Below are 26,251 nucleotides of genomic sequence, written 5' to 3'. Positions count from 1 at the left end.
CATTCATTTCAAGTGTTTCCCCGCTTGTGAATCACAGCATATTGAAATTAGTATAAAAGTTCATATAGACTGTATATGAGATGGCTTGTCAGGTTGATAACAGGAATCCGGTGATGGCAGCGCTATCAGGAGCTGGCCAGCTGGCCTACGCAGGGGGTTGAGCCCATTAAAACTCTGAGCCTTGTTATAAAGATATTGCACGTGAGTGTGCATTCTTAATATAAATGTTTGTAGTAGTTTTATGCTATGATGGATGTGAATTTTATCTTCGAGGTGGTTATCAAATCAAGATTCTTTTTACATTTAAGCCGAGGGAGAGAGTTGGTGACAGGCAAGAGTTAGCCTCAAATACCCCAGAAACGCTGTGGAGCCATCTTGCAGGGGGTCATACATTAAGGGGAAGGTGGTGGCAGTCACTACTGTGAGTGGATTGAAGGCTCATATTGAGCTGAAATACTTCCACACGTGACTAATTGATAAAGTGCCACCTATATGGACTTTATGCAAACGTATTATTATTTTAGAGGCGCACCACAGACTTGATCCCATTTTTTGAGTCAGTGTTTTACATTTATTATTGAAATGACCATATTTTTTTGTCCTAAGTTTTTCTGGACTATATCACGAACATAGATTTAGATGGCTATTTTTTTTTTTTTTGGGGGGGGGGGGGGGGGGAGGACTAAACCTGGTGCATCTATGGTGGGTGCAGAGGCGCCTTATGGACACTGCCGCGCTCCCCTTCTCTCCTTCTCTCTCCAGTTCTGTTGCTAGGCATTCTCCTCTTCTCCTCCTGCAGCTTTGGATATAGCTGTACACTGTGACCACCTGTCCCTATACAGCTCTGGGTCCTCCGTTCCTCATAGCCTCCATACTACCTCATTACTAGTTTGTGCTGTAACCCCAGCAGCGCACATGCGTCATGTGTGGGCCAGTATTGGAAGAACGGAGAGGGAGAAGAGGATGCCGTGGGAGCGATCAGGCCGCAGGGGGCAGGAAGAAGCCCCAAGTATGTATAATTTATTGGGGGATCGCTGTCTCTGGTACACTTTAACCACTTGCCGACCGCCCCCAGCCGATGGGCGGCGGCAAAGACTGGGCCCAAACGACCGCAATACGCCCATCGGCGGGGGCGGCTGCGGGAGTGGCTATGCGGCGATCGCGTCATTCGTGACGCGATCAGCCGCCGGGGACTGGCTCCGCCCACCGCTCGTAGTAACCCGCCGGCCGTTCGGAAGCGCCGGCGGGTTACTAGCACTCGGATCGCCGCATTTACATTGTATAATAGGCTTTGTAATGTATACAAAGCCTATTATACTGGCTGCCTCCTGCCCTGGTGGTCCCAGTGTCCGAGGGACCACCAGGGCAGGCTGCAGCCACCCTAGTCTGCACCCAAGCACACTGATTTCCCCCCCCCCTGATCGCCCACAGCACCCCTCAGACCCCCCCTGCCCACCCCCCAGACCACTGTTTGCACCCAGTCACCCCCCTAATCACCCATCAATCACTCCCTGTCACTATCTGTCAACGCTATTTTTTTTTATCCCCCCCCCTGCCCACTGCCCCCTCCTGATCACCCCCCCACCCCTCAGATTCTCCCCAGCCCCTCCCCCCCCAGACTCCCAGCCCCCCCCCGTGTACTGTATGCATCTATCCCCCCTGATCACCCGTCAATCACCAGTCAATCACCCCCTGTCACTGCTACCCATCAATCAGCCCCTAACCTGCCCCTTGCGGGCAATCTGATCACCCACCCACACCAATAGATCGCCCGCAGATCCGACATCAGATCACCTCCCAAATCCATTGTTTACATCTATTCTCTCCTCTAAACACCCACTAATTACCCATCAATCACCTATCAATCACCCCCTATCACCACCTGTCACTGTTACCCATCAGATTAGACCCTAATCTACCCCTTGCGGGCACCCAATCACCCGCCCACACGCTCAGATTGCCCTCAGACCCCCCTTTATCAATTCGTTATTTACATCTGTTATTCCCTGTAATAACCCACTGATCACCTGTCAATCACCTATCAATCACCCCCTGTCACTGCCACCCATCAATCACCCCCTGTCACTGCCACCCATCAATCAGCCCCTAACCTGCCCCTTGCGGGCAATCTGATCACCCACCCACACCAATAGATCGCCCGCAGATCCGACATCAGATCACCTCCCAAGTGCAGTGTTTACATCTCTTCTCTCCTCTAAACACCCACTAATTACCCATCAATCACCACCTGTCACTGTTACCCATCAGATTAGACCCTAATCTGCCCCTTGCGGGCACCCAATCACCCGCCCACACACTCAGATTGCCCTCAGACCCCCCCTTATCAATTCGCCAGTGCAATATTTACATCTGTTATTCCCTGTAATAACCCACTGATCACCTGTCAATCACCCATCAATCACCCCCTGTCACTGCCACCCATCAATCACCCCCTGTCACTGCCACCCATCAATCAGCCCCTAACTTGCCCCTTGCGGGCAATCTGATCACCCACCCACACCAATAGATCGCCCGCAGATCCGACATCAGATCACCTCCCAAGTGCAGTGTTTACATCTCTTCTCTCCTCTAAACACCCACTAATTACCCATCAATCACCCCCTATCACCACCTGTCACGGTTACCCATCAGATTAGACCCTAATCTGCCCCTTGCGGGCACCCAATCACCCGCCCACACCTCAGAACGTCCTCAGACCCCAGCCCTGATCACCTCGCTAGTGCATTGCTTGCATCTATTTCCCCCCTCTAATCACACCTTGAGACACCCATCAATCACCTCCTGTCACCCCCTAGCACACCTACCCATCAGATCAGGCCCTAATTTGCCCCGTGTGGGCTCCTGATCACTCGGCCAAACCCTCAGGTCCCCCTCAGACCCCCTTCCGATCACCTCCCCAGTGCATTGATTGCATCTATTTTCCCCTCTAACCGCCCCCTGAGACACCCATCAATCACCTCCTGTCACCCCCCCTAGCACTCCTATCCATCAGATCAGGCCCAAAACATCCTGTCATCTAAGAGGCCACCCTGCTTATGACCGGTTCCACAAAATTTGCCCCCTCATAGACCACCTGTCATCAAAATTTGCAGATGCTTATACCCCTGATCAGTCATTTTGAGAAATTTGGTTTCCAGACTACTCACAGTTTTGGGCCCGTAAAATGCCAGGGCAGTATAGGAACCCCACAAGTGACCCCATTTTAGAAAGAAGACACCCCAAGGTATTCTGTTAGGTGTATGATGAGTTCATAGAAGATTTAATTTTTTGTCAAAAGTTAGCGGAAATTAGATTTTTATTGTTTTTTTCACAAAGTGTCATTTTTCACTAACTTGTGACAAAAAATAAAATAGTCTATGAACTCACCATACCCCTAACGGAATACCTTGGGGTGTCTTCTTTCTAAAATGGGGTCACTTGTGGGGTTCCTATACTGCCCTGGCATTTTAGGGGCCCTAAACCGTGAGGAGTAGTCTAGAAAACAAATGCCTCAAAATGACCTGTGAATAGGACGTTGGGCCCCTTAGCGCACCTAGGCTGCAAAAAAGTGTCACACATGTGGTATCGCCATACTCAGGAGAAGTAGTATAATGTGTTTTGTGGTGTATTTTTACACATACCCATGCTGGGTGGGAGAAATCTCTCTGTAAATGGACAATTGTGTGTAAAAAAAATCAAAAATGTGTCATTTACAGAGATATTTCTCCCACCCAGCATGGTTATATGTAAAAATACACCACAAAACACATTATACTACTTCTTCTGAGTACGGCGATACCACATGTGTGACACTTTTTTGCAGCCTAACTGTGCTAAGGGGCCCAAAGTCCAATGAGTACCTTTAGGATTTCACAGGTCATTTTGAGACATTTGGGTTCAAGACTACTCCTCACGGTTTAGGGCCCCTAAAATGCCAGGGCAGTATAGGAACCCCACAAGTGACCCCATTTTAGAAAGAAGACACCCCAAGGTATTCTGTTAGGTGTATGATGAGTTCATAGAAGATTTTATTTTTTGTCACAAGTTAGCGGAAATTGATATGTATTGGTTTTTTTTTCACAAAGTGTCATTTTCCGCTAACTTGTGACAAAAAATAAAATCTTCTATGAACTCACCATACTCCTAACAGAATACCTTGGGGTGTCTTCTTTCTAAAATGGGGTCACTTGTGGGGTTCCTATACTGCCCTGGCATTTTAGGGGCCCTAAACCGTGAGCAGTAGTCTAGAATCCAAAAGCCTCAAAATGACCTGTGAATAGGACGTTAGGCCCCTTAGCGCACCTAGGTTGCAAAAAAGTGTCACACACGTACTCAGAAGAAGTAGTATATTGTGTTTTGGGGTGTATTTTTACACATACCCATGCTGGGTGGGAGAAATATCTCTGTAAAAGGACAATTGTGTGTAAAAAAAATCAAACAATTGTCATTTACAGAGATATTTCTCCCACCCAGCATGGGTATGTGTAAAAATACACCCCAAAACACATTATACTACTTCTCCTGAGTACGGCGGTACCACATGTGTGGCACTTTTTTGCACCCTAAGTGCGCTAAGAGGCCCAAAGTCCAATGAGTACCTTTAGGATTTCACAGGTCATTTTGCGACATTTGGTTTCAAGACTACTCCTCACGGTTTAGGGCCCCTAAAATGCCAGGGCAGTATAGGAACCCCACAAATGACCCCATTTTAGAAAGAAGACACCCCAAGGTATTCCGTTAGGAGTATGGTGAGTTCATAGAAGATTTTATTTTTTGTCACAAGTTAGCGGAAAATGACACTTTGTGAAAAAAAACAATTAAAATCAATTTCCGCTAACTTGTGACAAAAAAAAAAATCTTCTATGAACTCACCATCCTCCTAACGGAATACCTTGGGGTGTCTTCTTTCTAAAATGGGGTAATTTGTGGGGTTCCTATACTGTCCTGGCATTTTAGGGGCCCTAAACCGTGAGGAGTAGTCTTGAAACCAAATGTCGCAAAATGACCTGTGAAATCCTAAAGGTACTCATTGAACTTTGGGCCCCTTAGCGCAGTTAGGGTGCAAAAAAGTGCCACACATGTGGTATCGCCGTACTCAGGAGAAGTAGTATAATGTGTTTTGGGGTGTATTTTTCCACATACCCATGCTGAGTGGGAGAAATATCTCTATAAATAGACAATTGTGTGTAAAAAAAATAAAACAATTGTCATTTACGGAGATATTTCTCCCACCCAGCATGGGTATGTGTAAAAATACACCCCAGAACACATTATACTACTTCTCCTGAGTACGGCAATACCACATGTGTGGCACTTTTTTGCAGCCTAACTGCGCTAAGGGGCCAAAAGTCCAATGAGCATCTTTAGGCTTTACAGGGGTGCTTACAATTAGGCACCCCCAAAATGCCAGGACAGTGAACACACCCCACAAATGACCCCATTTTGGAAAGTAGACACTTCAAGGTATTCAGAGAGGAGCATAGTGAGTCCGTGGCAGATTTCATTTTTTTTTTGTCGCAAGTTAGAAGAAATGGAAAAATTTTTTTTTCTTTTTTTTGTCAGAAAGTGTCATTTTCCGCTAACTTGTGACAAAAAATAAAATCTTCTATGAACTCACCATGCCTCTCACTGAATACTTTGGGATGTCTTCTTTCCAAAATGGGGTCATTTGGGGGGTATTTGTTCTATCCTGGAATTTTAGCCCCTCATGAAACCTGACAGGTGCGCAGAAAAGTCAGAGATGCTTGAAAATGGGAAAATTCACGTATGGCATTATAGTTTGTAAACGCTATAACTTTTACCCAATCCAATAAATATACACTGAATGTTTTTTTTTTTTATCAAAGACATGTAGCAGAATAACTTTCGCGCTCAAATGTATTGGAAATTTTACTTTATTTGAAAAATGTCAGCACAGCAAGTTAAAAAAGTCATTTTTTTTTGCCAAAATTCATGTATTTTTTTGATGAATATAATAAAAACTAAAACTCGCAGCAGCAATCAAATAGCAGCAAAAGAAAGCTGTATTAGTGACAAGAAAAGGAGGTAAAATTCCTTTAGGTGGTAGGTTGTATGACCGAGCAATAAACCGTGAAAGCTGCAGTGGTCTGAATGGAGAAAAAGGCTCTGGTCCTTAAGGGGCGAAAAGACTGTGGTCCTGAAGTGGTTAAGCAATCAGTTCAGTATAATTTTTAGAATTTTTCAACTTGTGCATATATGTAAATCAAATATGTCAAAATTTCAGAAATGTCTGGTCATTGAAAGGCCTATGTAGGACTGTGTCTACCAACAAGTATTCTTAGTAATTTGCAAGATCATAGTATGGCACTTCAAGACTACAGGGCTTTGGATATTGTTTCTGTAAGGGCCAGTTTCCACTGGCCACCGTGTGCAGCTGCGAGACGTGTGGCGGCACTTCCTGGTCTGCGGGTACGCAGGCGAATCCCAGAAGCCGTGCCATGCACGGCTATGGTATTCCCTGCCTCCCGCACGAAAACTGATGGCAATGTCGGCACCATTATTTCCTGTGGCAGAGTTTCCCTGCCCGATTTGCTAGTGGAAACGGGCCCTAATAGTAATAAATATGGACTAGCTCTTTTTGTCTACATCCAGTAACGTGCCTTCTCTTTAGCTTAGCCAAGGAGCTGCCAGATACACACCACACAATTTACTGGTTCTAGAGTGCATGGTTTCCAAGGAACACTTTTTGTTTTACTACATAATGGCACAGCCGCTGGGGTTCTTGGGTAAAGTTACCTGTGGAATTTTGCTGTGGCCATATTTCCACATACAGTGCAGGAAGGAAATACACTTAACTGTGAACAGGTAATTTTGTGAGTGCAGCTTTTGTGGGATATTTGATGCCTTTACATCTCTTTTCACCAGTATATTCTTATTTTGCGGACTTCTCTGTCTAAGCACATAAATTCTTGTTTGCCTTTAGTTCAGCATTAAGTCAGAGATAGCCTTCACAGGAAGAAATTCTAAGTATACATTTGTATATGTTCCTGTTTAGTGGACTTTTTTTTTTTTTTTTTTTTTGGTTTGTCTGTTCAGTGACTTGTCACATGTAAATCAAGAGGACTGTTGCAGAACAGACTCCTAATTTACTTCTTTCATGTGGTTTGTGAGAGCACATCTTTTTCAGTGGGAGCTACCTACCACCCCAGGCACTCTCTTGAGCAGGGATGTCCCACCCACTCCAATCCTCAAGGGCCATATCCATGCCAGTGTTACGGGTGGACAGGGAAATGGAGAAATGTGACCTCCTTGATGAACCACACCTTTCCTGAATAAGTCCCATCAATTAATTTGACCTGTGCCAAAAATGTGTGAGGACCTTGAGGACTGGAGTTGGAGAGCACTACTGCTCCAGTGGATTCTGCATTAGTTGGTGACATAAATACCACAGCTGAGCTCTCACTATCGCTGCACTGTTGTGGAGGAGTTCAGTGTACCCTGCTAGGGTTCTGGATAGCATTGGATCTCACACTACATTTATTGAGGACCTGTGTATAAAAGTGTAATGCAATGAATAAAAAAGAAATATGAATTCCCACTAGATCACACTTGCCACCATCTCCTAATTATAAAGCAATAAGTAGGGGACAGCAGTCAGTACCATTGCACTGCTACTTTTATCATAGCAGACTCTGTTTTAGTCTCTATTGACTGGATACACAACATTCACTTTGCCAGCCAATATCACTGGAAGAAAACACACACACCCCACACATAAAATACATCATGGTTATTTTAGTTTAGCTCCACTTTCTGGGAAAAAAATACTAATTTTTTTTAATTATTATTATTGCTATACAAACTACAACACTTTTTGGTAAAACGAGGCCCTAGGCAAAAATGAAGGTCCCTTATATTTTCATACTCATATGGGTTTAGTCCTTAAGGCTGCTTTCACAGTGGGACATTACAGGTGCACGTTAGAGCAGCCTGTAACGCAGACCAATGCACAGTAATGATGCATCAATGGGCTGTTCACATTGCCCACGTTGTGTGCGAGTATAACGCAGCACGGTAAATGAAAGTGCAGTGTGCTGTGCGTTATACTCATATGTGGCTGCGTTCGGATGTTTGCACATGCTCAGTACTGTTTTTGTTTTGCTTTTTATTATTTGCCGCATGCGCCGTTTTCGCCCGATGGTATGCGTCAAAAAGTACGCATCACGGACGCATCAAGAGACTCATAACGCGGCTCTATGTAACGTCCAACTTCAAAGCTCACATGCGTTGCGTTAGGGGCACATTATGCGACCTTAACGTCGCATCTCACGCAACGTCTTAGTGGGAAAGAGCCCTAAGAGATCAGAGCCGTGCCATCTAGAATAGGTTACAAATCAGATTTATTGCTGACCGCTTACAGATGGTTAGTGAGACACTAATAATTTCGGCTTGCATGCAAGTTATGTGCAGCTTGGAATCGGACAAATTTGATTGTTCCGATTCCAAGTAGCATACAATTTGCATTATATTTACATGCAAGCTGGAATTTTTTTTTTTTTTTTTAGCATCTTATCGACCATGTTTAATTACCTCTGTTGGGGGAGGAGGAAAAGGAGGCTGCAGACACTCAGTTCCTGTACTGCTGACAGCTTGTAGCATGCAATTTAGAGTTTCACATTGCAAAAAAATTCCAGTAGAAGTTTAATGCCCATTTTCTTACATTGTATGAAGTACAAGAGATACTTCAACCTTAATTGTTTCATATCTGGAATAGTATACAGTACAAGAGACTTTTCTCCTTTTTACAGATATTATGTGACTGGATTCTAATACCATCTGCTTTCATTACAGTGTGTTGTGAAAGTGTCTACTACAGCCTCTACCCAGTAATAACATCAAATGCGAATGAGTGTGAGCTTAACAAGTTGCTGCAGTGGATGAAAGATCAGGTCTTGGTAAGGATAACTGGGTCAGGCTCCTGATGAAGTGGGATTGTTTGTAGCTAAGTTTCCTTCTGGGCATTTGGTGTCCTGAAAGAAACTAGCAGTAAATACTCTTCAAGCCATCTGTTTGGTAGTAGCTATATTTCAGAATCTTTAACAACCCTGAGTAAGGGCCCTTTTCCACTTGCAGTCGCTAGCGTTCACGCTGAACGCTAGCGATTGCTGAATCGCAATTACCGGCGATTCCCTGACGTTCACGGCCGCGATTTTGCTATGCTATGCACTGCATAGCAAAATCGCGGCAAATATCGCTCCGCCGCGCGTTCGCGTTCCGGTAAAAAGAGAATCGCGGTAGTGGAAATGACCTACCGCGATTCCTATGTTAAAAAGCAAACCGTAGCGATTGTAAAATCGCTAGCGGTTTGTGTTTTTGCGCTGGTGGAAAAGGGCCCTGATGGTTTAAACCTATTTCCACAAAACATGCAATGTATAGATATTTATGTAAGACAAAATAAATGTTCCGATTTCTCTGTTTGAATTGTAGGAAATATCTTTTGCCAACACTGACCTGTTGCATTGTAGCTTTTTCTGAAGAACCCCAAAATCTCCATCAAATGTGTAGGAAGCACACTCTTCCCTAGTTTCAAGTCTCATGTATTTATGTATTTATTCATCTGTTTAACAATCGTTTTACTGCCCCTTCTGCCCTAGAGGTTTGGCACATTATATGGTACTTGGTTGTAAGATTTATGCAGTTGAAGGATGACCACTTCCCTAAAATACATTTTTCTGCAATCTGTTTTTAAAAAATTATATTTGGGAGTGTATGTTTAACCTGTGATCACTTCAGACCTCTAATTATGTGCAGAGTTAGTATGTTCCTGGATAGGTATTTGACGTGATTGCAGTGAAACTTCCTGTTCACTCTTCTTTCTCTGTTGTAAACCAGGATCTGTGTCTCTAGTTGCTATTGCTTAACGTAATGAAAAAAACCCTGGATATAACACCTGTCTTTGGAGTGTGTGTGCTGAGCCTGTTACATGCCTTTACAGTAACCCGAAACCTTTGGGTGATAAAATTACTAGAAGTCATTCAAATATTCATTTAGTCTTAACAAAATCTTTAAAAATCATTTATCTAAAGCCCTTTGCCAGGTTTGAATATGATAACAAAGCCAGTGTGAATTGACTCACCATAAATGCTATATTCATAGGCTGTCTTATTTCTGTAGTGTAGGTTGTTGTCTTCTTTGTTTTATCTTGATCCTGATGGTTATTAGGTCTATCTTTGTGAGACTTCTGCTGTTCAGCAAATTCCAAAGCGATTTGCACTGGCACAATACTGAAATACTTGAGTTTATTTTAGCGGAGGTCTTGCTTACCTTATCTGCATGTCTGCTTTGCACTTATCATATACTGTATTTCCTGCAGTATGCACCAGTGGATTTTTTTTCTTCAGGCAGCTTCTTTTGGTTCCACTTTCTGTTTACTGGAAACCGAAAGTAAATGTAAGTGTGATGCTGTACAGGCTAGGAGGCTTTCTTGTTGAAAGATTTATATAACGCACAGTTTGATGATTACACCACAGAATGCACAAGGATAAACATGGTACTGAACTACTCATTTTTTTTAAGGAAGTAAAGTTTATTGTATAGAAATCCATTTTGCAAACATTTATTTTAAGGAAAATACTTTGAACAGCAGCATTTTTAGTGCCTTGAAAAATAGAGTTTGATTTATTTGCTAAAAATAAGGAATTCCCAAGCTGCTCATGGTGAGTGACCCTGAGATACCTCCTGTTTTAGAGAAGCTGAACTCACAACATCCTCTCTGCTCTGAAAGATAAACAGCCTAATGACCTTTACAGAAAAACATTTGTTACAGCTGATACAAATCCTGCAATAAATGTGCATTGTGTATGCTTTCATGGAAGCAGACATATTGCTAACATAATGCATTTACCAATTAGCTATTTGCTGTGATAGAGGAGATTCCTGATCTGACACAGCTGAGGAATCGAATAACCACTTGTGCTTAGTCACAGATGAGGCGGAATTAGGCTAAACTCTCTAAATACATACAGGGTGCATATCTATACAGTTTCCTTTTGTTCTGTGCAAGAGTTCGGGTCCACTTTAAGAAGGCACTATTTAATCTAGCTTTGCTAAAAGTAGAATTACAGCTGCTTATGCCTAGTACACACCATGCTCTTTTCCGTCCGATAGAGGGCTCAAAATGATTTTTTCCGTCAGGTCCGATCTGATTTCCAAATGTTTTTCTGATCAATTGCCGATCACTTCTTTACAAAATGGAACAGAAATCAGATCAGACCTTTCGTAAATCCGATGGGAAATTGCATGTTGTGTAATGCCGGGCATACATGGGTCAATCCGGCAGCCGATTAGCCGCCGCATCGACCCCCGCCACGTCCCCGCTCGTCCGCGCGGATCCATTGCCGCTCGTCCCCGCCGGTGCTTCCTAATCAGCGCTCCATTCCCTGCCATTATCCGCCAGCGGGGATCGAGCGGGCGGGAGTCGAGCGGCATGATCGGGCCAGCTGAATATTATCAGCTGGCCGGATCAGCTGGTCGATACATGGTACAGAAATGTACCGTGTATCCCCAGCATAAGGCATTAGGTTTGTACTGCATCAACAAGTGCGGAACTATCAGTGCAGTGGTGCAATAGAGTTTCTATCCTGATCTGGTGCTACTAGTATAACAACTATTCCGCTCCTTAATGATCCCGAACTTCTGCTTTATTCAGTTATAATTTGTTGCCCAACTTCATTTTCTAAAAGTCTTTTTATTGCTGTGTGTGCTACATTTGAGAAGGTTTGTTTTGTTTGTTTTACACCTTTTTTTTTTTGTTTTTTTTTTTTGTTTTGAGTTTCAAAAAGTTTCAGCTTTCTGGGTTTATTTTTCAGTCATGGGCTTGTGTCAAATATCATATTCTTCATTGGTGGCCTCCACCCATTGCTCCTAAGCAGATCCTGAAAATGTATCTTATGTAGTGTAAAGGGAAAGTGTACTTTCAGAATATGCTTACCCTAAAGCCCCCTCTACACCATGCAATTTCAAATGCAATCGATCGAATTCGATCGATTAAATCTGGCATGTCCAATCGAGATTCGAGCGATCGTGTGATCGATTTTGCATTGAAAACTAACTAAAATCGACCAACTTACCTGCGCTCACCCGACTGTATGCAGGCCACTAAGAGAGCCAAGCTCAATCAGCTGAGGGTACAGTTTGTTTACATACAATTGCTGCACTCTTTGCCATGGAACAGATAGTAGATGATCAGTTAATTGAAATAAATATAGAGCACTTCTGCTGTGCAGTGTCCAATAGCGATATTTGGAAGCATTATATCAAAAGGCAACCATGCACAGAAGAGCTGAGTAATCACTGGGGGAGTGCATCAAACCAAACAGATTGATTGTAGATCCAGCAAGTAGAAAAAGAGGGCTGTGCACATCCCTTGATAAAACATCACTTTTATTTAGATTCTAAAAAAGGCATACCGTACTTTACATATTCCATGCAGTATAGAGAGAGGTACAAGGCTGGTGGGGAGGTCGACAGCTGTTTCGCGCCGTCACATGCTGTGGCGCATCATCAGGACCTGATGATGCGCCACAGCATGTGACGGCGCGAAACAGCTGTCGACCTCCCCACCAGCCTTGTACCTCTCTCTATACTGCATGGAATATGTAAAGTATGCCTTTTTTAGAATCTAAATAAAAGTGATGTTTTATCAAGGGATGTGCACAGCCCTCTTTTTCTACTTGCTGGAGCGATATTTGGAAGCGGTGGCAGAGTATGCAAATAAACACTGTGCTGTTTTCTGTGATTGCTAGATACAGTGGGTTGCAAAAGTATTCGGCCCCCTTGAAGTTTTCCACATTTTGTCACATTACTGCCACAAACATGCATCAATTTTATTGGAATTCCACGTGAAAGACCAATACAAAGTGGTGTACATGTGAGAAGTGGATCGAAAATCCTACATCATTCCAAACATTTTTTACAAATAAATAACTGCAAAGAGGGGTGTGCGTAATTATTCGGCCCCCCTGAGTCAATACTTTGTAGAACCACCTTTTGCTGCAATTACAGCTGCCAGTCTTTTAGGGTATGTCTCTACCAGCTTTGCACATCTAGAGACTGAAATCCTTGCCGATTCTTCTTTGCAAAACAGCTCCAGCTCAGTCAGATTAGATGGACAGCGTTTGTGAACAGCAGTTTTCGGACCTTGCCACAGATTCTCGATTGGATTTAGATCTGGACTTTGACTGTGCCATTTTAACACATAGATACGTTTTGTTTTAAACCATTCCATTGTTGCCCTGGATTTATGTTTAGGGTCATTGTCCTGCTGGAAGGTGAACCTCCGCCCCAGTCTCAAGTCTTTTGCAGTCTCCAAGAGGTTTTCTTCCAAGGTTGCCCTGTATTTGGCTCCATCCATCTTCCCATCAACTCTGACCAGCTTCCCTGTCCCTGATGAAGAGATGCTGCCACCACCATATTTGACAGTGGGGATGGTGTGTTCTGAGTGATGTGCAGTGTTAGTTTTCTGCCACACATAGTGTTTTGCATTTTGGCCAAAAAGTTCCGTTTTGGTCTCATCTGACCAGAGCACCTTTTTCCACATGGTTGCTGTGTCCCCCATATGGCTTGTGGCAAACTGCAAACGGGACTTCTTATGCTTTCTGTTAACAATGCCTTTCTTCTTGCCACTCTTCCATAAAGGCCAACTTTGTACAGTGCATGGTTGTCTTATGGACAGAGTCTCCCACCTGAGCTGTAGATCTCTGCAGCTCGTCCAGAGTCACCATGGGCCTCTTGACTGCATTTCTGATCAGTGCTCTCCTTGTTCGGCCTGTGAGTTTTGGAGGATGGCCTTGTCTTGGTAGGTGTACAGTTGTGCCATACTCCTTCCATTTCTGAATGATCGCTTGAACAGTGCTCCATGGTATGTTCAAGGCTTTGGAAATCTTTTTGTAGCCTAAGCCTGCTTTAAATTTCTCAATAACTTGATCCCTGACCTGTCTTGTGTGTACTTTGGACTTCACGGTGTTGTTGCTCCCAATATTATCTTAGACAACCTCTGAGGCCCTCACAGAGCAACTGTATTTGTACTGACATTAGATTACACACAGGTGCACTCTATTTAGTCATTAGCACTCATCAGGCAATGTCTATAGGCAACTGACTGCACTCAGATCAAAGGGGGCTGAATAATTATGCACACACCACTTTGCAGTTATTTATTTGTAAAAAATGTTTGGAATCATGTATGATTTTCGTTCCACTTCTCATGTGTACACCACTTTGTATTGGTCTTTCATGTGGAATTCCAATAAAATTGATTCATGTTTGTGGCAGTAATATGACAAAATGTGGAAAACTTCAAGGGGGCCGAATACTTTTTGCAACCCCCTGTATCCAGTACCTGCAAGTGAGTCACATGGATCAAGGCATTGGAGAGTGTTAATGGGGTTGATTTGAGAAGTCAGGATAAAGGCTCGTACACACGTCCAACATGACAAACCACACAACCTGACGAACCACATGACCTGTTTGTACACACCTAGGCGGCTAAACAACCAACTCAATTAACATACTGCTCACCAAAGATAAATGACATTCAAAACAAGTACAAGTCTTTCAAAAAACTTGTACATACACACCAACTGCATGATATCAGACCAACATAGATCCGATAGTTGGATCGGGTAAATCGCCTGTTATCACTTGCTCGTCAAGTTGTTTTTTGTATGCATACACATGCCAGATTATTTTCCAACAGACTAAAGCCGTGTGTACTTCGCTTAAGTATAGTTTGAGTTTGTGTGTTTAAAATCTGAAGTAAATTTCTGGTTGTGATTCTTTACATTCTTCATGTCTCAGAGTTTTTATTGGCACTTTACCTTTGCAGCTACATTGAGCATAGACCTGTTAACAGAAGTGCAAGCTGACACATAACTACTGATTTACATTACATTTAGTATGTGTTGAGATTTTGATATTTGTTCTAATCTGCACATGAGGCAGGAAAGGGCAGTTGTGGGGGGTTGTTGAAGCAGAGTTTAGATAAGCCCAGAGTTCAGCTTTAAGTGACAGCATATTGGTGCTTAGAGTGGATATAGAACATAGAGAAAGTCGCAGAGCTGTTTTACATACTGCTTTTTGTATATGAAATGGTGCGAGTGGGCATTCCCTGCTTCTCAGCACACTATGCTAACCAGCTGTCTCTTTAAACCTGGCCTGCAGTAATATGTGCTATTTTATTTGTATGAATGTTGTATGAACTGAAAATGTTATTTCTCTGCATGTTTTAATTCTACCTATAGAGAAGCTCAAGCCTGCACCCATTGTCTTTTCATGTGCTTCAATCCTTCCACCTTTGCTACTTTGGGAGGGGACATGTGGGTATTCAACAATCCAGTAAATAGAAGTGCCAAAAGATCAAAAGTAACAGTACAATCGTAAAGAGAGTGACTATAACTCTAGTAGTACATAGGTGACCTCCAGCAACATTTATTCAGATACAAGACTACACATTTTACAGGATTAATGCGGTTCTTCGGGTTATGTGTAAAAAGGTGTCAAAGCTGTCAATCATGGTCACGTGGTCCGCGGCGTACTGCGCAGGTACATTAGTTCTGCGCCGTATGCCATGGGCCACATGGCCATGACTGACAGTGGCGCTTCACGCAGGCGCGGTAAGGACGACCTCTGGGTCGGCCTCTGCACCGTGCGCGGGGAGCGGTTAGTGTGGGACAGTCTGCTGCAAGGGTCTGGAGAAAGCCCCAGTTGAGTAAAGCTTTTTTTTTTTTTTTTTTTTTTAATTCTGCCTGATAACTCCTTTAAGTGCCTCGTGGCAGTATAATATGGTATCCCATGTTGCATGCCTTCCTGAACAACACACGGAACATGCGCATTCCAAAAATAGCAAAAATCCATCACAAACCCCTTCCGCCCACTCAAATGCCCCTTGCTGGACACTGACACATACCAAAATGTAGTGGACCGACACTGGATTGTATATCTGATCTGCTGTGACCATCCATGTTGCCAATGCGGCATACTGTAGACCTAGACTTCCAGATATCTGTCAGGGTTAGTTCACACCGCAATAGCTTTTCTAATTACTTGTGATTTTAAAAGCTCTTGCTAATGTGATGCTATGTGTGTGTTTTTACATGTGCGATGTAATTTTATAAAAATCACTCCTTGCATTAGCAGGAGCTTTTCAAATCACTAGCACTAAAAAAAACTCTTTCAGGGGGAACCAGTCCTCCATTTGATGAAAGGTGAGGTACTCTTGAAATGTCACTGCTGTATGGGGGTTAGCCATTTGCTACTAGAACTACAGTTGCTCTTTGCCTCTGCTTTGGTGGGATGTCATTTTCTTATATTGTATTATATACAGAAGGGGGCTTGCGTAGCTAAAACATGCAAATAATTCAAATGTTGCATAATTTAAACTGCAAATTTGTATTCCACATTTAGTCTAATGCCTGGTACACACAATGCAATTTTCTGACAGATTGACAGTCAAATCGATTATTTCTGACAGGTCTGATCTAATTTTCAATAGTTTTTTTCTGATGGACTTTTCTATAGCAGTGATTGGAAAATCAATCAGAAAACGATCAGAAATCAGATGGGACCTGTCAGAAATAATTGATCTGACCCTCAGTCTGTCAGAAAATTGCATCGTGTGTACCAAGCTTTAAAGAGACTCTGAAGCGAGTCTAAATTCACTTTTTTGACATGCAGTCATGTTAACAACTATAAGCCCTGCTAAAACGCTGCTATCCCGCGGCAAAACGAGGGGTTTATACCCCCCAAATCCCCCCTGCAAAATCCACGACTTTCTTGGTCGTGGATTTTGCTGCTCATGTAGGCAGAGCTATGAGCTGCAGCTCTGCCTCCATTCGCGTCAATCGCCGCACGGAACTCCGCCTCCTCTTCTCTGTGAAGGAAGATTGAGGGGCGGGGAGAGGCGGCGATCAGCAGGGATTGACGCGCTAAGAGGCAGAGCTACAGCCATAAGCTCTGCCTCATTCAGGAAGCACTTCCCGGAGTTAAGAGAGGGGATTTGGGGGGTATAAACCCCTCGTTTTGCCGCGGGATAGTGGCGGTTAAGCAGGGGTTATAGTTCTTAACATGACTACATGTTAAAGTGAATTTAGACTCGCTTCAGAGTCTCTTTAAAGAGGAGCTGTCAGCCATACTATCTCAGAAAAATAAACCCACATATATAAGTAGATAAATACTTGCTCTACTTACATAACATATGTATTGCACTGTCCACTTAGTGATTTTAGTGCTTTTACTATAGTAAAACAAAGAGAAAATCCTTCTTTGGATTCTCCATTTTAACGGTGTCTTGAAGCCAATCCTGATGTAATTTCCTCCCTAAGGCCTCGTTCACATCATACGCGCTTCTGTGCGGATATGGAAACGCGTATGATGTGCTGAAACGCAGGAACGGCAGAAGGGCATAGACTGCCCTTCTACCGTTCACATCTACTGCGCTGCGCAGCAGTACGATGCGCTGGGAAGCGCTTGCGTACTGCTGCCTGCATTTTGCCCGCACTGCAGAGCTGATCCCACCACTGTCAATGGATGGGATCAGCAGCGCAGCGGGCAGCGGCACAGATGGCGTGCGATCGGATGCGCTGCGTTCCGATCGCACAGCCATCTGCGTTGGCTAGATGTGAAAGAGCTCTTACTCTCCTCTGTCTCATTGTGTATGCATTGCCCGCCCTCCTCCCAGTCTTCAGGCACTCCCACTCAGCTCTGTAATAGAAAGTGCATTGAAATATTGGCCAATCAGAGAGGAACAGAAGTGTGGCAGGGGAAAACAGAGGGGGAAAGAGGCTTCAGCCAATCGGGCTGCATGCCCTGCAACTTCCTTTGTGCGGCAATGTACCAAATAAGAGTCAGGTAAACTGGGGAATGATCATTTATCAACAAGAAAAGTAATAGTGATTTTTAAGTTTTGGATTGCCTGGTTAGCATCCTTATTAATTGTTTACCAGATAAAAATAAGGAATTGATTTATTTTATTTTATGCCCAACAGTTACACTTTAAGCTAGCAGTATAGTATGAAAAGAAGTTAACATTTGATAATTACCTGATATTGATAGTTTATTTTCTTATCAGCACTCAGTGTTAGATTTCATCTTGGCAGAAGGAATGGTAATATACCTGCCATACACCAGTATAACTCATGGTATATTAACCACTTAAGGACCAGGCGATTTTGATGTGATCTGTGCTGCGTGGGCTCTCCAGCCCACAGCACAGATCACTTTGCAGCCAGGGAGACCAAATTACCCCCCCCCCCCTTTTTTTCCCCACTAGGGGGATGTCCTGCTAGGGGGGTTTGATCGCCGCTGGGTATCTGCGTTTTGTGGGGGGGTTCCTCAAAGCCCCCCTCCGCAGCGATTTCCGCCCTCTCTGCCCTTCCCTCCCTCTCGCTATGGGCGGCGCAGGACGGAGATCCGTCCTGCGCCGCCTAGGATAGGCTTCAGCCAATCAGAGGCTGGGGATCGCCGATTTCCTTTACGGTGCTGCTGCGCAGCAGCGCCGTATGATGTAAACAGCTGGGATTTCTTCCCCGCGTGTTTACATTTCGCCTGCGAGCCACGATCGGAGGCTCACAAGCTGTTCACGGAGACACTGGTGAATTGACATGGAAAGGCTGCTCGTACGAGCAACCGTTTCCATGTAATACCACTTACGACCTGTTGACGCCTATCGGCGTTAGGCGGTCGTTAAGTGGTTTTAAGCGTCTCGGGTCGTAAAAAAAAATCGCTGATCTGGCAGGTCTAGTTATTTTAAATTTATGCAAATTGAAAGCTTGTAAAATGAGAAGGCTTTTTGTGTATATGGGACAGCCATCTTCCCTTATTACATAGGCAGGCATGGCCTCATAGTTGAATGTTACTATTAACCACTTCAGCCTACAGGGTTGAGAATTTTTTTACATCTGAGCAACTTTCACCTGCCATTCATTTGCCAATAACTTTATCACTACTCATCACAATGAATTGATCTATATCTTGTTTTTTCCGCCACCAATTAGACTTTCTTTGGGGGGTACATTTTGCTAAGAGCCACTTTACTGTAAATGCATTTTAACAGGAAGAATAAGAAAAAAAACAGGAAAAAAATCATTATTTCTCAGTTTTCAGCCATTATAGTTTTAAAATAATACATGCCTCCATAATTAAAACTCACGTATTGTATTTGCCCATATGTCCCGGGTATTACACCGTTAAAATTATGTCCCTATCACAATGTATGGCGACAATATTTTATTTGGAAATAAAGGTGCATTTTTTCAATTTGCGTCCATCACTATTTAGAAGCCCATAATTGAATAAATCATATTGGTATACTCCTTTGACATGAATATTTAAAAAGTTTAGACCCTTAGGTAACTATTTGTTTTTTTTTTTGTTTTTTTATTATTGTAATCTTTTATTTTATTTTTTTATTAAAACTTGTATGTGGGTATTTTTTGGTGTGGGAGGTAAACGGGGGATTTTACATGTGTAAAAATGTATTTATTCAATGTAAAGTGATTTTTGGTGTAGTTTGCTATTTGGCCACAAAATGGCCACAGTCAAAAAGTCCTGGGAGCGATCGATCTCGCTCCCAGGAAGAAGATAGAAGCAGGGGAACTTTTTGATCTCAGAAAAGCCGCAGCGTCTGAGGAGACGCTGTCGGCTTTTCTCCGGGGGGGGTGTTCCGATCAGTGAAAGGAATTTCTAATCCCTTATGTTGATCGCTGCGCTAACGGCCCCAGCGGGAGCACACACGGGGGGGGGGGGGGGGGTGTTAGTGAGAGCGCGCGACCCGCGGGAGTGCGCACAGCCTAACTGGACGAAAATTTTCGTCCAGTTAAGCTGAAGTGGTTAAACTTGTCTCGCCAAAAGTCTACGGGGCCATCTTTCTTTTGACAGTCTCTGATTATGCAAAACACCCAAAAGGCTCCTAACTGCAAACAAGGTATAGTTTTAGCTAGCGATGGTCAATGAGATGCAAATAATTCCAAGTTGATGCAGAATTATGCAAATTTATGCAGCTTGAAAATGGACCAATCCATATCAAAAGCTGTTCATTACACAGTAGTTAAATGGGAACTTATTGTTAAAATTCTAATAAAAACTTTAACATGAAAATTGACTAATCAAATCCAGCTGAAGTGAAATTTGATTGGGTCATTTTCAGGCTGCATACATTTACATAGAAAATTTGCATTGATCCTCCATCAAGTTGGAATTATTTGCATCTCATTGACCAGTTATAGTTTTTACTTAGACTGTACTGTAGGTCACCTGAATTAATTTGAGAGCAGCATTTTTCTAGATGACGTGAATTTTTATGATACAGCTGCCTTTAGTAGTTATCCACCTCCTTTTTGCATATTCATTTATATGTTCATTCTTTATAGGCCTTAATTAAAGTGTTAAATGACCAAGGATTTCTAATTTTGGTGGCTGCATCTGTACTGCGGTGCAACAGAGGTATGTTTTCACAAATGAGACATTTTGTTGACTGTGTATTTGATGCTTTCTATAACAGTAATAAAATGCTTTTTCTTCTTTCAGATCTGCACGAGAAGAATCCTTTCCAACTATATGCCTTATTTTTGTTTCCTCACTCAAAGCTCTTGGATAGAATAGGTAATTACCTGTGATCTAAGTTATACATAAAACTTAGTTTGTAAGTATAATTTGTTAAAGGACTTCCGAGGCCAAATGTCAAAAAAAGTTAAATACCTGCATCACTTTTGTAGGCACGGAGGACGCCGTCCGCGCTCTCCGTGCCGCCGGATCCCCGCCGCTCAATAGCCCCCCAAGCCGGCTCCTGACCGCACAGCCCGGGTCAGGCTCTCCTGCCTGCACTACCATGGCCGCATGAGCTGCTCAGCGGCTGCGCAGCTCTAGGGCCAACCCCCCCGATCCACGCAACAGGCTGTTTCCTGATGTAAGCAATTCAGAGACATGGGAAATTTCCATCAAAGTATTCATAAAGATATGGTGGAGAAGGGAGTTGTGAGCAATTATGGGACACAACTATAAGCTTTAGTTTAAGCTATAAGGGATAGTTTGATGTTTGCCTGGTATTTGTCTTTAAAGCAGGGCTAGAGTTAAGCTATGTATCTACTGCAAGACTGAATCTGGAGACTGCCTATGAACAAAGTTTCCATGATCTTTACACTAAAGATGTTTAGTGATGGGATGTAGACAACAGCAAAAGACTGCAAGAAGATTGCCAATGATAGGATCATTAAAAGTAGTATGCAGGGGGGTATTTCGTAGACTCTAGCAGAAACAATGTTTAAACATCTGTACACACAGGTGACAATAAAATATTTAATCCGATGTGATCCGTAATGACTGCCGTAGTGCCGTAATGACTTTAGTTCCCCTTCCCTGCTCTAATAAATTAACCACACTATTATAAGGTCCAACAACCATAAAGCGTTTATAGGTTGTTTCATCTTGTCCTGAGAGCCGTCAGTTCACGTATGGCTTGTGCAGAGGCCACCAGTGAACCCGGAATTTACAGAGGCCACGCAGAACGATTGTATACAGTGGCTAAGACACGTGATCACGTCGCTGGATCGGTAAGACCATGCAGTTAGATGAGTGTAGTCAGTGTAGCTGGGCAGTGTAGCTAGGGTAAAGTCAGTTGGAGGGGTCTATAAGACTCCCCTGCACTATAGATGCATCGGGTTTAGTATTTTTTTTTATTTTGTTCCTGATTTTCACCTTAAAAATGTAGGTGCATCTTATAAGCTAAGTTACCAGTGAAAACAATGTGGTGGTGTTCATTTGTCCAGGAGATGCAAGGAACATTAATGCAATACAAAAGTTCTGCCTTTCGTGATTTATATAGAAATTACTTTTCCTTTCCTTCTAGAGCAAGAAGACTGCAGTTGCAAGTTGAACAATGAAGAGCTGTCACAGAAAATTACAGGTTTCATACCTGGTCTTCAGTATGCTATTTTAGAAGCCAGACAGTCTTACAAAGACATAGACCTTTATCCTGATGCTTTGGTGGAACTGCATGTCAAACAGTATGCTCATCTTCGGAAGAAAAATGCACGCATAGTAAGCGGGATACATGTGGAGAAAACAGACACTTTAAGCCAGGTTACTGCTCTTGAAAAAGGCATTCATGATAAATGTGATCAGTTGGCTTTTTCTCGCCTGGAGACGTATTTTTCTTCACCACTAAATTTCAGTGTTCCGCTGATAAAAATGTCTGCTTTCTTAAAGGAAGATGTCCCAGTAAATGATGCTGAGAAACTTAGCAAAAATTTAATGGTAAAAGAGTCTGTTTCCTTGGAGTCTAAAGCAACGTTTTTGGCAAGTAAGACAAAAAGTGATGGCTCAAATGGAAACGCTGTTTTCCAAGAAATTAAAAAACAGCCCTCCAGGAAGAAATCGTACAAGAAATCTGGAAAACGGGGTTCCAAGAAAAGCAAAAGAAAACCTACACAACGGATTCCTTCGTCTTCTAATTCAACCAGTGAAAACCAGGTTTCAAGCAAAAGGCCAAATCTTCGTAGTGTAGATCAGCAGCAAGTTGTCTCTTCTAGCAGGACGGCAACAAAACCTACCACTTCCCCTTCAAGTAAATCATCGGTTAGGCTTGCCAATGCCGCTGCAAGCAGAGCAGCAGCAAAACTTACCAGTGTCCCAACAACCAAAGCAACGGTAAAGCTTGCCAGTGTCCCTACCAGCAGAGCAACAGTAAAGCTTGCCAGTGCTCCTTATCCACACAGGAGAAAGAGAGGTTTGTAAACTGATTAAGGGTTGTTGTTGCTTTTTAATCCTTACTATAGGACTGACATAGGGGACAATCCTATTCTGGATTTTAAATGTATGCTTTTCTTCTGTATTTAACAAGTTGATGCCCTCGTCTCATGATACTGCTCTGACTTGTTCCCACTTTACCTTATTCAGTATGAATTTCCTAAGGCGCCGTTCACATCAGCAAACGCGGATGGCCGTGCGTTCGGAACGCAACGCGTACGAACGCACGCATCTGCGTTTCTGTGCGTTGCGTGGCTGATCCCATTCACTGAAAGTGAATGGGTCAGCCGCGCTTTTTGATAAAAAATGCGTGCTGCATGCGTTCCCGGACCGCACTGGTCTGGAATGCATGCAGTGTGTACATCAGGCAGTGCAGTCTATGCACTTTCTGATGTCCTGCGTGTCGGGCTCCTGCACATGTTGCCGAAATCCGGACGGCAACGTGTGCAGTGTGAACAGAGCCTAACACAGGAAGGTGCGAAGGCACGCTTGGATAAAATCAAGATGGATAAGGCAACAGGCCCAGATGGCGTCCACCCCCTAGTATTAAGGGAGTTGAGTTCAGTTATCGATAAGCCACTTTATCTTATTTTCTACGATTCTCTATGAAGCAGGTCAGTTCCCTATGCTTGACATACAGCTGATACTTCTCCCTTACTTAAATAAGAAAATTGATCAGAATCAGGAAACTACAGACCTGTAAGCTTAAAGGACAACTGTAATGAGAGGGATATTGAGGGTGCCATATTTATTTTAAGCAATACCAGTTGCCTGGCAATCCTGCTGCTCCTCTGCCTCTAATACGTTTACCCATAGACCCTGATTAAGCATGCAACAGATCAGATTTTTCTGACACTGTCAGATCTGACCAGATTAGCTGCACACTTGTTTCTGGTGTTATTCAGACACAGCTGCAGCCAAATAGATCAGCAGGGCTTCCAGGCAATTGGTATTGTTTAAAAGGAAATAAATATGGCCGCCTCCATGCTCTTCTCACTTCAGTTGTCCTTTAACATCAGTTTTGTGTAAACTGAGGGTATTCTAAGGGATGCTATACAAGACTGTTTCTCTTAAAATATACACTGAAAATATACAAGAAGGCATGTAATGGTCTTCAGATGTTTAATGAACAAAGAACCCTGTCTCTTTCTACTTTGGGATGTGCTGAGCAACATTGAAGTGGACCTAAACCAAAATTTATAGTGTATTGATTAATTTTTCCCTAAGATAAGTTTCTTTAGGTTCAAACGTTTAAATTAGCTTCTGTGATTTTCCTCCCCTTTGTCCCAGTTCAGGATGCCTCCATTTCATGCTGATGAAAAGGTGGAATAGCTTGTATGTATTAGCTTTGCACCAGCATAACCATGCCTGCTCATGTGTTGTGGAAGCCCCGATGTGAGGTTAATGCAGCTCACTGATTGGTTAAGAGTGCAAAGATGCAGCCCTACGGAGCCCAAATTTGTAGGGTTGAGAGGGGACCTCATGAACGACTTCTGTGCAGGAACCTCGAGAACCAGCAGGGCTGGGGTTTTTAAATTTGTCCTTCGTCCAGCGCCAGGTACCAGTTCAAAGGTTATTTTACTGCAGTTGTTATGGAAACCTCACAACACAGCGGAGGTGAAGGATCGGCCCAACATCGGTTTCACAGGGGTCTTTCTACTTCCTCAGTGGCTAAAATAGGGCCTTAATTCGTCATTACTGTAGACGCCTGCTGATCCCTGTGGCAAATTGACCTGATCTGTCTGTAGGAGGCATCTAACTTGATTGTAACCAATCAAGGGTGATAGAGAATGACCCCTACTTTGCATGTCTCTGAAAAAAGCCTGTAAAAGATTTAAACATGCCCACTTATGTCATATGGCAGGCAACACCAGAGTCTTAGGAATTCTGCAGAGGCAGCATGTCACTCATTGTTTATATCAAAATCTTCAAGAAGCAGGTAATTGCATCGACTTTTTAGAAAAAGGCTTCAGGATTTACGGATGTGTTCTATTAACACCAACACATTAGATGCTTGTTTTAAGTTTAGGTCCAGGTTAAAGCCCATGTAAATTCTACCCAGTGAATGGTGTTTCCCAACACTTCTACCATTCTGAAATATTGTTTTAGTTGAGGTTGCAAACATAATTTGTATTATATATTTTTATTTATTTAGCAGTGTTTACATATTATGCATTCCTCATGAGGATTCACATGTAATTATCCTTACTTTGCTATCTACACTGACACAAATCTAGAGAACACTTTAGGGAGAATGATGGTGCTGTGCAAGTGTGTTTCCTCAGTGGATTAAATAGATTGGTCTTTCTCTTGGGAGGACTCTAGTGGAAGCAACTCCAGTAAGAGAAGACATAGGGTTTTTTTTTTTTTTTGTTTTTTTTGCCGTTTTACAGCTTACCTCCAAATTTTATTTTCATTTGAGCCGTTCGTAAAAAATGGGGTTTCAGTCCACACAAAATTGGGGTTTATAGAAGTAAGCAAATTACTGTTTTATCTGTCTATCTGCATGATAAATCTACATTGTATTTTAGTTAACTAAAACATAATGTAGATGTATCATACTATGTGTGGAGTTGGGTATCCTGACTCATCCTCTTGCTTCGTTATAGCTTATATTTTTCTATTGTTTGACCCATAATACAACTTGGAAATATGCAGTAGTGACAATGGAATTCCACTCCTTTCTCGGAAATTGTACTTGGAGCTTAAGATCCCTTAAAGCGGATCCGAGATGAAAAACTTTAGATAAGCTATATAGATAGCTTATCTAAAGTTTAGATAGTTTACACAGCAAATCTAGCTGCAAACGGCTTTAATAGAAAATTATTATTTCTTCCTGTGATACGACAGCAGCCATGTTGTTTGTAAACATTACACAGAGGCAGGCTTATCTGTATCTTGAACATTCAGCCTGTGAAAAAACCTAATCCCCCCCTCCTCCTCCCTTCTGCATCTGAAATTCAATGGCTAGTAAAGGTGGCCATACACTGGCCCGATTCGCGGGCGTTTCGACAGCAGATTCGATCCTGGGATCGAATTTGCTGCCAATCGTTCGCGGTAAACGCACCCGCTGATCCGATTTCCTCCCGAAATCGGATCGGTCCGTCGATCGCGCCGTGCAGGAAATTACCCTCGATCACCCGCGGGTAGGGAGCGCCCCGCTAGCGGCGGCCGATCCGATCAGGTATACATTACCTGATGCTGGCTCCCGGGCATCTTCTCCGCGCTGCACGGCTCTGTTCCGGCTCCATCCCGGCGCTTCCTGTGTCACTGCAGTGACCAGGAAGTTCAAATAGAGGGTGCTCTATTTGAACTTCCTGGTCACGGAGTGACACAGGAAGCGCCGGGATGGAGCCGGAACAGAGCCGTGCAGCGCGGAGAAGATGCCCGGGAGCCAGCATCAGGTAATGTATACGGGGGGGACAGGCGGCAGGAGTAGCTCAACAGATTGTGATCGGTTTCAGGCTGAAATCGATTCACAATCTGTTTGCAG

At 43.2% G+C, this 26,251-nt stretch overlaps 1 protein-coding gene across 7 annotated transcripts in view; it reads left to right on the top strand.

The window, feature by feature from the left end:
* Positions 1 to 26,251, top strand: part of TASOR2 (transcription activation suppressor family member 2) — a 133,384-nt gene that overhangs the window by 39,012 nt on the left and 68,121 nt on the right. For 6 of the 7 annotated variants that reach the window (XM_068275978.1, XM_068275981.1, XM_068275979.1 and 3 more), the window contains 4 exons: positions 8,812 to 8,915; positions 20,385 to 20,457; positions 20,542 to 20,616; positions 21,860 to 22,738. In XM_068275978.1, the coding sequence (XP_068132079.1) occupies positions 8,812 to 8,915; positions 20,385 to 20,457; positions 20,542 to 20,616; positions 21,860 to 22,738 (1,131 nt within the window). The remainder of the gene's footprint in view (positions 1 to 8,811; positions 8,916 to 20,384; positions 20,458 to 20,541; positions 20,617 to 21,859; positions 22,739 to 26,251) is intronic. The other variant, XM_068275983.1, reaches the window with a different exon arrangement.

This window comes from Hyperolius riggenbachi, chromosome 3, assembly GCF_040937935.1.
Source record: "Hyperolius riggenbachi isolate aHypRig1 chromosome 3, aHypRig1.pri, whole genome shotgun sequence".
Lineage (NCBI taxonomy): Eukaryota > Metazoa > Chordata > Amphibia > Anura > Hyperoliidae > Hyperolius > Hyperolius riggenbachi.
Note: the sequence above shows the minus strand (reverse complement) of the source record. Positions and strands in the feature narration are given on the sequence as shown.